At 39.3% G+C, this 13191-nt stretch overlaps 1 protein-coding gene across 6 annotated transcripts in view; it reads right to left on the reverse strand.

Annotated features, from left to right (window-relative positions):
* Positions 1-3189: 3189 nt before the first annotated feature.
* The window catches only part of UTRN (utrophin), a 507070-nt gene continuing 497068 nt past the window's right edge, over positions 3190-13191 (reverse strand). For all 6 annotated transcript variants that reach the window (XM_082730779.1, XM_082730780.1, XM_082730777.1 and 3 more), the window contains 3 exons: positions 12888-12980; positions 7628-7650; positions 3190-5233 (listed from right to left, as the gene is read on the reverse strand). In XM_082730779.1, the coding sequence (XP_082586905.1) occupies positions 5225-5233; positions 7628-7650; positions 12888-12980 (125 nt within the window). In that variant the 3' untranslated portion in view covers positions 3190-5224. The remainder of the gene's footprint in view (positions 5234-7627; positions 7651-12887; positions 12981-13191) is intronic.

Here is a 13191-nt window from a genome sequence, read left to right on the forward strand (position 1 = left end):
TCTGTCTTTGCCAACTTGAGTGGCCCCTCCTCACACATCCCAGGCACGTGGAGATTTTGTGTTCAATGAAGTTAGAGCCACTAAATCACAAGCCAAGGCAGAATTTTGATCCATGTCTTATCCTAAGATTCCTTTTAACCTTCTTTATTTTATTAACTCATCATTGACATTTTGGGAAGATAGTATCCAGACTGCTTTCTGGGTTTTTTTATTTGTTTGTCTGTTTGCTTTATTTGTTTATTTATTTGGCTGGCAGAGATCACAAGTAGGCAGAGAAGCAGGCGGGGCGGTGGGGGGGGGCGGAGCAAGCTCCCTGCTGATCAGAGAGCCTGATGTGGGGCTCGATCCCACGACCCTGAGATCATGACCTGAGCTGAAGGCAGAAGCTTTAACCCACTGAGCCAGCCAGGCACCCCCAGGCTGTTTTCTGTTATACATGAAGCAACACCTTATTTTTGGCATCACTGACAAGATAAACCTGCTTGGTGGGCATGGAAGTGAGGAGAGAACAGGACACAGGAGGATGGGGTCAGGGTGAACTTTCGAAAGCGAGCCCGTACACATCCCCGCTGCTATGTGCGGCTGTCCGCAATTTGCCAAGCAGTAAACATAGCTCATGAGATTCACAGGGAATAATAATCAGACTGTTCTAGATTTTGATAGGCTTACGTCAGATTTCCACTAGAACAACTCAATTCTTTCCAACAGTTTTAGAATGTCATTTTATTTTATGTAAATTTAAAAAATTGATTTGAAGTAAAAACTTAAAATCAGTATTACAATACTTTTGAAAAGTGGGCTAAAAGAAGTAATATCAGGAACTAATTGTAATTACATCCCATGGCAGCCTGGGAACTCATCTCATTTAATTACAGATTCAAAGTTTGTGCTTTCTGGAAGAGGACAGAGCTAGGCTGAGGGCAAACTGTCAATTAATTTTTTGTAATTACCCACATACAAAACTCAAGAGTACCAAAAAAATAAGCTGTCTATAAAAGACTATCTGAGCAGAGCATCCACTGCAAATATTCAAAAATATGAAACTATGCCACAAATTGGAATACCTTCAAAATGAGAGATTAGTGCCAGGTTGGTTAACTTTATAGAAAGGGTAAATAAATTGCATGTTTCTAAACAAATGCAGGGACATAATATCACAGGGACGTACTCATTTGGTCAAAGCTAAGACCCTCTTATATTGTGTGTCCTTCCAACTAAACATTAGCAACTCAGTTTGAACAAACCTAAGAAGTTTAAAATAATATCCCTTCTGTTCCATTTTTCATCTAGCCTTTTTCTGCTTTCTTTATGTTTATTTTTTATTTTTCTCATTTTAGTATCAGTCCTGAGGTCTTCTCCCACTCCAACGTTTTGGGCAGAGAACATGCCAAGTTTTCCTACTTGTGTCAATCTCTGAAATTGGATTGGTAGCCTAGGGAGGAAGGGCTGATCTTGATCTTTGTTTTCAAAAAATGCCTTGTAAAATGTCCACACCCCTTCTCATTCCAATGAGAGAGTGGACATAATGCCCAAGGAAATGGACATATTGGTATTTTGGCCTAAGTGTCCTGCTTTACCTCCTCGAAGTTCATACCAGGAAACCTGGTGGTCCCTCTCTGTAGCCACACCCTCAGAGACTTCACAGCTGCTCTCATAAAAGAGGTAGGATTGAGTATCCATACCTAGCCTTGCCATTTGCTTTGACAAACAGGATTTGGTACAAATGGTGGTGTGCCAGTTCTTAGCAAAGCCCTACATTTGCTCCCCCAGCATGGGTCAGTGTAGGAGAACATACCCACTTAACTCCCTAGTGAGTGCAAGAACCCAGCCAGTTTGCTGCTACCATCCAGTCTGGCCACCCCACGCCCCTCAATAGCCAGTCAACCCAAGATATCTGGGCAAGTCCAGGTGTGAGCAGAGGAGTCCTGCCTCCTCAAATCCCATAAATTAAAGACAAATTAAATCCTTCTCATTGAGGTTTTATAGTTGCCATACCAATTATCATGCCAACAGAAAACTCCTACCCCAGGAAGTGGACATAGCACGGATGCGATTGGCTCTTGGCCTCCATCGGGGCTCACTCCAATCGCTTAATTAACTTCACCAGAACACTAGCTGATTTTCTATGGCAATGAAGTTTTTAGATTCTACCTATAGTACTGGGTGGTGTGGTGTCAGTGGTGTTTTACTGTATTTACATTAAATTTTCAACTAATGAATTCAGAAAAGCCTCTGAAAAAGTTGGTTGACTAAAACAGCTGAATGGACATTGTTTAAAAATGTACATATAAGGGCTCCTGGGTGGCCCAGTCAGCTGGGCGTCTGATTCTTGGTTTCAGCTCAGGTGGTGATCTCAGGGTATTGAGATCAAGCTCTGCTTCAGGCTCCCCACGCAAGGGGGAGAGAGCTTGAGATTCTCTCTACCTCTCTGCTTCTTCCTGCCACCCTGCACCACTCATGTGCTTTCTTTCTCTCGAATACATACACCCCTTTAAAAAAATACATTTTCTTCTGTTCTCATTTCCGTTTTCAACTACCTACTCAATAGGTCACTGGAACTCAACAATTGTTTCCTTAAGATTATTTAATGTGAATGTTACTTTGGGGCAGACAAGATGTTTGAAATATGTGTTCATTAGAATATATCCATTTTATTTTACCAAGTTACATGTTTGAGGATTTTTCTATTTCATAGAAAGCTTTTACTTTTAGAATCAAGTAATACAATTCTCAGCACTATTTCCTATGGGATGGCTTCAGGAAGGGATTAAACCCACTATAAAAATGGTTAAAATTCAGGGCACATGTTAAAACACATTATTTAAGGGCATGAGGCTAAAAGTGAATTTGGAAGAGTAACCGAGTAAATACCAACAGTACCTAAAGTTACTAAAACAGAAGCCCAATAGGGCTTAATGTACATGTTCTTAACATCCAAAATTATTTCTCCCTATTGATGAGCTTTCTATTTGTAAAGGAAATTGAGAATTATATAAATAAGAGAGAAGAGACACAGAGAAAGAACGAGACAATGAGAACAAGAGAAACGATGTATTAGTGGGTATGAGAAAATAGAGGAAAAAATGCAAGTTATCAGTATACAGGCTCTTTTTATATTTTATTTTCACAAATGTACACTGAGAGCTTAGATTCTATCAATGAACACAGCTGAAGAATATCAAAGTCATCTTGTGTTAAAATTACTTTTATTCAGGATGAAAAATACAACATGTAACCAGATTAGATGATAGTCTATGATTAGTTCTTTACCACATATTTCAAAAGAACTACATACTTATTTCCCCTTGTTGTTATTGTGATATATTTCTTTTTTATTATTACTTAGAAGGTTACAATGTAGTGTTTTCTGTAGCTTTTCTTTAATAGCAGAGAGAAGACATGTTGCACACAATTACAAGCAGAAAAAAATGAATACGTATTTTTTCAAAGAAAGAACAAGGAAGACACCAAATCTACAACTTGTAGTTCAGAGTTCAGGGAAATTTTTTTTTCTTTAAATAGGTGATTTTCTTGGGTTTGATGTGGTCTGATAAAAGCTCTAAATTTTGCGGACTGCAGCAGCATAAAGCTATTTCCAACACAATGGATGAAGATGGATCTGAGGTAGAAAGGTGGTCATGGCTTTCCTCTTATATAAAACAATTTTCTTCTCAAAATATCTAGGCTGCAAATAGACACCCTTGCCCCCCAACCCACCCAACCTATTCTAAAAGAATAGCAATTTCTAACTTTAAGCCTCCTTCTGGCCAAATCCCAGGTCAAGAGAACCCAAAGTTAAAATGTCCTGATGTTTTAAATGTATGTATGCTGAATCAAAACACATTATTTTCACTGTTTGTTTGTTTGTTTGTTTGTTTTGGTTTCTCTACATTTGGTGATTACATAACGTTTCAACTGAATCAATTAAAGGTTAAATCAGAAGTTGAATGAAACACCTAAGTGAATGTACTCAAAGGTACAGGCAGGGGTACCACCATCTAAGTATTAATTTCATTCCTCTGTGGAAGCAGTGACATAGGTTTTTGATAAACATCCCTTCCAAATAAATTGATCAAATGAAAAGTAATAAAAAAATGTAATCATTCACCCGAAAGGTAAAATGAAATATGCATTAAATTTGTGTCTGCTGTCAGAAAGAAAATGACTGGGAATTTCAAGAATTACAAATGACTTGAGTATATGTAAACAAAAATAAAGTTCTCTTCAAAGGGAACTGAAGACAAAGATGTGTCCTGGTAGCACAATGAAGGAAAGGTCTGCTGTGTATTTAATGATGAAAATCAAGACTTTGCAGTGAAAAAAAAGTTATCCCATGTTTTGTTTCTATGTCAAAATGAAAATGATTATGTAAATGGGTAACCTTTGGTGAAATGATCTTTGAGATTATTAGAATCCTGCTTTGAGTCTCCTCTATCATATAGACTGGGACATGAAATAAATTAAGAAATCAAGACCTACTTACATAGGGCAGGGAAATAAAATGCAGGAAACAAATCCCAATGGAATGCCAGGGAGGCCCCAAAGGGCTTTTACTGTGGTTATCCAAGTGGTCACTAAAGAAGTGAAGTATATGATGTTTAAATGAAGTTCAGCGGCATACACAGAGATGTGGCCTAAATCATACACATAAATATTTGATTGAAATACATGAATTTAGTAATTTGGCCAAATCATGGAAACAGACACAAGGAAATCCATTTGGTCATGTGGCTGATAAATTATAAATAACCAAAACGTAATGGTAAAGGAGAGGAAAAAATAAATGAAGTTATTGTACAAGGTTAATATGAAGGAATGTAAAAATGTAACATTGTTTTCTCATTCTTATGCAATTTTTGTCATGGTTATTAAAAAGAAGGTATCATATTAGAAAGCCCCCACCCATTTTCCCAATGCTGTATACAGTATACAAATCAGTGACAAATGTATTACCATTTCCAAATACCACTCTGTTCATTAATTTATAGTTGCATAGAAAGGGAAGAAGAAAACAATAAACAATAATATATGATTATTATAAAAACAAAATATCCTTTTCTCTTTGGATAGTCAGTGTTTTACTCCTTCAGTAGAACACACAGTCAGCACTCAACAGCATGTGTCAAGGAGCCATGGAGTTCTGATTCAATGGAACTTGGAATTGGCATTTGCTGAAAAGGGCAACACTGGCAGTCAGGAAATGTCAGTTGGCTAGAGGGATACTTCACATTGCCTGCAGGAAGGGAAACAGTGCTGTCAGAGCAACATTTACACAGACAGTACAGTAGGAGGGACCTGTCACATCTCTTCTGAGAAATCAAAGTGCTTCTTTCAGAACAAGTCAAATCCCATTCTGCTGTGTTTGAACGGAACCCTCTATTCCCTTGTGACTTTCGCTCCCCGGGAGGAGGTCTTTCTCTTCCATGCAGAAGGCATCTAATCTGCTCTTTATCATTGCAGCCAACCAGAGAGGATGTTTTGGAAAACTTGTCTTGTGCCCAGGCTGGAAACCAGGTTAAAATCGAGAGGACTTGGCTTTTTCTTGCTGGAGGTACCAAGGGTGAGTGGATGAGGCTGGTTCAAGGGTCCAGTCTCTCCCTGGGGGACTGTGGGAGGTCTATGGCTAAGGGGATACCCTTGACAATTCCAACTGGTCCCCGATCCATGCTGGGGTCCAGACAAGAGGAATGAAAGACAGGACTTATAGTCTCAGGGTGAGCGGTGGCTCCAGTTAATGGACCTGGGCCAATGTACATAGCCCTGAGAAGATATAAATCTGGGCCACGCTCAGGAGAGTGGCAACAATCTTTTAAAGGGAATGTCAAACAGCTGGATCCATCATCATTAAAATTCACATCCTTTGATTCTTCTCTGAATGTGTCCTCCAGTTGGTTGCTCTCATCAATACCCAAATCTTTCTTGAAGACACGCTTCCTCCCAAACCTCCTCACATATGGCCATTTTTTATCTCCTCTACTCTTCATGGATTGGATAACTGCTTTCTAAATCCACATTAAGTTTCTTCAGGCCTTTTCCTCTCTCTTCCCACCCAACTTTGAGTCTCACACCATCAGACTCTACCACCCCACGATACAGTCATCTTCTGAGCCCTTGGCTCATGTTCCCTTACTTTTTTGAAGAACGGTTCACCGCCACCAAGCTAAAACTATGTTTAAATCTCCATGATTTCAATATCCACACAGATGTTCTTCTTAAACCCTGGCCTCTCAGTTCCTCGAGCTCCTCTCCTCCAGTGAACCTGTCCTCCAGCCCTGTCAGCTATGCAAACTTCCAAATACCATCACTATCACCAATACCTCAACCCCCCCCCCCAACACTTCAATTTCAATCATCCTGCCTTCTGACAACTATCCCTACTTTCTCACCTACTTCCATTAGGACCCCAACGCCATCCACCCTTTGCTACCACAATTCATTGTTCCTCCTGCCTTTTTTTTCTGTCTCCTGCACCTAACATGTCTTCACTTCTTTTCCTACAAGTTTAGATGTCTGGTCCAATCATTATCAGCATGTCTCTGCCTCTTCCCTTGAACTGTTGCACTCTCTGGGCCAAACCATGACTTCATCTCTGGTAAAATGCAACACTCAGCCTACTCTGGTACCTGTGCTTATGAACTTGAATGTGGCCAGGAGACAACACACAGCCTTGCAGATGGCCTCACATTAAGTTCACAGGCAGGCACCAGAAGTCATGCTGAACACTGCCTTGCACTCACACTACTTCCCTGTCCATGATCTCTTGATCTCCAAGCAGCTAGGGCACATCCTCTAGGATCTCCTCACGCCTTGGACACTTCCTCCCATCCTCAGCCCTGCTGAAGCCCTGGCTTCTGATTCACTGAGATGACACAAGCAATCAGAATAATCTTCCTCACCGAGCTCTCCCCTCACATCTCCTGAGCTCATACCTCACATCTGCTAACTGACATGAGATTTCCTTTTCTTCCCTCCAGGTTCTACAGACCACCCGTCTGTGATTCCCGTGAAGACCCCAGCCCCTCTTGCCATTAAGACAGTGACACAATCAGGAGGTTCAAGATTCATAAACAAGCTCAGGAAAGAAAATGTTCTCCAAAGATGTGCTGTGGTCTTGTGGCTCTTGAGCACTAAGAGCCCTGATACCGCCAGGTATCAAGGTAGAGCTGCTGACCTTTCTCAGTAAATTCCTCCCTTCTCCTTTTCAGTACACTTAAAGGAAAAAACAAAACATCTGCCCCTTCAAAGTACCAAAATCATTTTGTGTACCACTGCAGTCATGATTTTTAAGTCCATGTTCTGTGATACTGCAAATCTGGGAGGGCACTGGTCAGCCAGATCTATCCAGGGTGATTTTTCACAATTCATATGAGGCCAGTAAAAAGCTTTTAGAACACAAAGGATCAGGCACTTGGTATTTTGGGGCATCTGGAAGAACTAACCTGAGAGGGGTTTCCCCTCCCCAGACTGACAGAATTAACTAACATTGAAATGTCAAGCAAGTTTACTAATTTACAGGGGGAACAAAGTCTAGCACTAAAATCAAGAGCAGCTCATCTGCTTACTCCAGTAATCAACTTACTTGTTATAATCAACAAGCCCCAAGCCAATCAACCCCATTAACACTTACCTGTGGCCTGCTGGGGAGATTGGCTGAAAGAGAAAACAAAAGAAATCAGTTGAAGGAGCTCTGGTGGCCTTGCTGGTTCCCTGCCCAGAGGCATGCAAAACTGGAGAGTGTTCCCAGCTCCCAGCTGTTAAATGGGTGCTAATAAGAAAATAAGAAAGCAGAGTAGCGCAGCAGGAAGCATGCTGGGTCCATAAGAAACAGGTTTTGGTTTTTCGTTTCTTTTCCTTTTCTTTCTTTCTTTCTTTCTTTCTTTTTTTTCTTTTTTTTTTTTTTTTCCTTTGTGGCTATGTGTTTTAACAAAGACTAGTTTCTTTTCCCTAGTTTCTCACATTCCATGCCCTTTAAGATATTAAAGTTCTACCAAAATATGCAAAACATATGCTGGCTCTCTCAAATAAGCACATACCAAAACATCAGTAGCTAATTAGTTTTGAAAATAAAAATCTCAATATTTCCCATTGAAATCAGGCCATGCATTTGGTTTACGTCTCTGAACAGAGCAAGTTCTACATATTTTGAACAGCATAAATCCTGACCACACGTGATGAGGGAAATGAAGGGCATGTGTCTTCAGGTTCTGCCACCCTTGGCTCACCTTGGCCCCAAAGGCCTAGAAAACTCGTGGCAAAGAGTTTGCTCAAACAGAGGGCTGGCCTCACCCTCTGGTAGTCTTGTGGGCCCTAAGGCTAATCACTGTGCTTGGAGGGCCCAGTTGGAGAAGGTGAACTATGGTGACAAATTTGCCTTTGCATCTGGGCCACTCCATTCCTTCCTGGTTCTAGAAAACACAGCAAATGCAGTTGGCCCGTGGGCACTGTAAGGGTGGGCAGAGGCCGCTGGGTTGGGGGGGGGGGTGTTCTGCCCCCTCCAGGAGGGTAACATCTGTTCTGGGTCAAATAAGAAACATCCCTAATCATCTACCATGTTGCACTCCTTCCATCTCTCGATTTTTTTGTGCTGAGGGGAAAAAAAAAAGAAGAAGAAGAGAGAGTGAGGGAAAAACCCATGACCACACAGTGGGTACTTTGTGAGAAAAACAGAGTAAACAAATAAGGGCAACTTTATGATGCCTGGAGGGAAAGTGTGAGCCCCCTCCATACCTGAGGGAAGAATGAGGCTAAAATCCAGCCTCGTCCTACCAGATACGTAAGTTACAGCAGGAAAACAAGAGAGTGGATGTCCTTCCCACTGAACCACACTGAGGGAACACTCCATTGCATTAGAATTAAATACAATACAGACACCCACACTTCTCTTCTGCATAGCATCCAACCCCAACCAGAAATCAAATCCCTCTTGCTCCAAATCAGCATCATGAACCCTATAACTATTTATTTTATTTTATTTTGTTTTGTTTTGTTTTAAGTAGGCTTTATACTGGGTGTGCCTTGAACTCACAACCCTGAGATCAGGACCCAAGCTGAGATCAGGAATTGGACACTTAACCAAATGAGCCACCCAGGCAGCCCTCACCCTATAACTTTATATCAAATAAAAGGCTCTGATTATTCTCCTGAGCAAACCACACACATCTATTTCTAAAAGAAGCCAGGAAATCCTTGCATTTTAGTAGGTTTTGAGTTTGTGATGAACATCACTCAAGTTTAATAAATATGGGCAATTCACAGTGAAAATATGCCCATAGATAAAAAATAATTTTAAAAGCATTTAATGATCTGTCAGTCAAAAATATTCAGTCCTAGTATCTTGTATATTTGGATGACATAAATGGAAAAACTGAGAATTTACACAAAAAGAAATGTTAGAGCAGCCAGTGAAAATTTTAGTATGTACATTAGTTAATGGGCACCACAATGAAATTCCTTTCATTAACGCCTTGTCAAGAAAAGATGGAAATGCCTTCCTTTCTGCTCTGAAACGTAATGTAAATAATTAAAAGAAGACTTTAAAAGGCAATAATTCAAGGATGCGATCAGGAGCAACCGGGATATTAACTTGAGACACAAATTCTAACGTGTTATGCGTTACAGTATACAGACCCAGGAGGGGAGAAATGCTATGTTTAAGTAGGCAATTCATGCAATTAGGATTTATGAATACAGCTTCGTTTTAATTCCAGGATTGCCAGGAGTGTAAATTCACTTGTGACCATGCTAATTTTTAATCCACAAAGGATCAGAAGTCAAGATTAACATGCAGATCAATTCATTGTATGCTGGTGACAAGCAGTTTTAAAGTTCTCATTAGTAACAGGGGCTCAAGGGATGGGTTTGGCATTGGGAGAGTGCCAATCTGATTTGCTGAAAAATCCTCCAAAGGTGGTCAGGAAGCTTTGGGAATGCAAAGGTTTATTAAAAGATTTGCTAGCTGAGCAACTTAAAAGGGGCAACAAAGTAAATGAATCCTATAAAACGTCTATGTAGTATCTAGGGTAAACTTTACCAATTAAACCTTCCTGGTTAGAAAAAGGTAATCATTCATTCATTCATTCAATTCAGAAACATGTATTGGGCACAAAGTCTAAATCAGGTGCTATTTCTACTTTGCATCAATTTTTAAAAGGCTTAATAATAACTTTAGATGCAATTAAAATATCAATTTTATAAATAAGTAAATTCATCCCTTATTTCTAGGGAAAGCTGTTCTTATCATGGAGATTTTTATATTACCAAAGCAAAACATAGAATATAAATATGAACAAGAGCAGACTAAAGCCAAATAACAGAATCTCCGAAACCAAAAACAATAAGGTATGAAATTCAGAGGATTATAAAAGACACCATTCATCATTTCTTACATGGGATATACTTGAAATCTTCAGAATAACATTTGACTAGTAATGCTTGTGCATGGAAAATTATAACTAATGTGAAAAATCTGTGGATGTACGAATGTAAGACTAGGAGAACATGGGGCCACTGTCCCATGAAGGAATCTTAGGGCACGGGTGGCAAGGGCACCAGGCAAAGTAGGAGTTTAACCTGTCATGTAGGTCCCACTGAAGGGATACGTCTGTCTCAGGAACCAATGATATCTATTAATCATTAATGAGATTCCAATCAATAGGAATTTTATATGTACCTTTAAGGGAAGCCATAAAGTGAGATGAACATATTTATCTCCTTTTTTCTTTATTTTTGTTTTATTCTTATGATTATCATTTATATTTAATTACATTCTCTTCCAAAATAAGACAGATTAGTCTTTTATACTATCTAGATATAAGAATATACTACAGAAAAGATTTAAGAGTCATTGCTTTATGACAAACTTTAAAAATCGACACATCATGCATTTTTAATATAAAAATGTGAATATGGAAACTATACCTCCATAGTCACTGTAGAGCATTTAATTCAACATACTTCCCACCCTAACTCTTTGACAAATGACTTTCAGATTGAACATGTCCATCATAACATTTAAATGCAAACTTCTAAACAGGCTTTGGTTGATAGAATTTGTTCTTCACTAATTATTAATGTATTTGGATTTAAGCTGAACTAAAAAGTAGTTTCATTTAGAAATTTAATCTTTAAATTCTAGGTTTCACAGTGACTATGATGACTTCTTATCTAGCCATTAAGTAACATACAACCCTGAATTAAAATCTCTAGAAAATCCAACCTTAATATGAATGACACAATGTACTCATCTACTGTGGCTCTTAGCCTAGAATAGAAGCAACAATCTGATGGCATACAGGCTTCAAATGGCTCTCTTAAGCCTCTGCGAGAGTCTAGAGGGCCAAAAAAGTGTGTGTGTGTGTGTGTGTGTGTGTGTGTGCGCACATGTTTTTTGGGGAGTGAGTGTGGGGACAGACATATAGTAAATACAGTTCATGAAACTTTGAGAAGTATAGTCACAGACAGTAAATGGAAAATGACAACTCCCAAATATAAATGTATTTACGTGTTTACGGAAACTGCACTATGTGCTTTAGGCAAATACTTCTGAAAATTCAGGGAAGACTATATTTCAAATAGCTATTTCCGCTTTCTGCTAATGATGGCATTTTTATAAACTCTAGAATTGTATAAGTTGAAGCATATTTTTTTAATGAAGTCAATATATCTTATTTAACTACCTTCCTGGTAATGCCTTTTTTCATCACTTAGGATGGTATCTTTTGAGGACAGGATGAAAAAGGGTGATGTAAGGAGCTGTTTTATAGATATACTACTATACACACACACACACACACATACACACAAATATACATATATAATACACATATATATCATGTCATATAATATATACGGTAGTGTATGTACATGCTAAAATCCTAACTTAGTGGCTGCCTAGGTTTAAAAATCAATTTTAGAGGAAATCACCCTAAAAATCATAAGTAAAGCATTCCTATTTCTTTAAGAGATTATTTAAAATAAACTGAGCATCAAGCAATATGCACACATGCAAGTAAGTGGCCTCTATTGGAAAGAGCACAAGTGATTCTGGGGAAAGCTCATGGGGAGGTGGCAAGAGGTTGAAGTAAAAAAGTTTGGTAAAAAAATCAATAAAGAAGAACATTATGTAATTTCCTCTGGGATTTGGGCTGCTTTCATTTGATTGTTTTCTAGCTCTTGGTTGTTCATATGGATAAGTCACAGGGTTATAATCTGCGATGTCTTCAATTATTTGGCCTTTATGCACTGACTATTTTATTCCATGAGGAAAGAAACCAGAGAAAGAAAGTAAGAGAGAGAAAAAAAATCTGAAAATAATCCCCTTCCAGAACTGAATCTGATGACATCAGAGAATAATGTCTGAAGCAAAGAGAGTGCAGGTGCCTGACTGGCTTAGTCGGGGGAACACGGGACTCTTGACCTCAGGGTTGTGGGTTCGGGCCCCACACAGGGTATAGAGATGACTTAAAAATAAAATCTTTTTTAAAGAAAAAAAGAGAATTACATCAGAAAAGGTTATTTTCATGCCTTGTTTGGTGTGCCGCTAAAAGCTCTTTTTTGAAGTGATAACACGTTTGTTATGAGAGTTTGCACTAGACAGAAACTTCACAAAGGGGTTTGTCTTGTTTGCCTTCGCGGTATCATCCGTCAGGCACAATGAAAGCGCTTCGAGAGCAGGATCCTCCCTGCAGTCCAGGGACGTGACAGTATCCAGCCTGTGCTTCATTTCCTTTGTCAACATGTAGAATGCTTGATTTCTTTCTAAATAATATTCAGTCCTGTTTCTCCTACTGGTTTTTGCTATACTGCCAAAGAACACAGAGGGCCCCAAGCAGGAATAAAGACATGGGCGGGAACAGCATCCTGACGGTGGTAGGGCCCTTCATACTCACGGCAGCAAGATGGAAAAGTACTGTTGATCTGCTCCATAAACTCCGTGAGGTCCGTGCCAGTGTCCTGTGGGGGAGCCAGCAGGTCCTCCGCCGCTGCGACAGTGGAGAAAAAGAACAATGTCAGGCCTTCCACCAAAACCCAACATGGGCAGAAAACACGAATCCTGGCCTCTATATAGCAAAGTGAAAGTCATTCTCCTTAAATCAACAGTTTTAGGCAATAAACCATTTTTGTATTAATTTGTTGGTAATATAATTTCATATCAATAAGATGTATTAGATATTTCTATTGGAAGCTTCCATG

Source organism: Mustela nivalis (genome assembly GCF_964662115.1).
Source record: "Mustela nivalis genome assembly, chromosome: 5".
Classification (NCBI taxonomy): Eukaryota; Metazoa; Chordata; class Mammalia; order Carnivora; family Mustelidae; genus Mustela; species Mustela nivalis.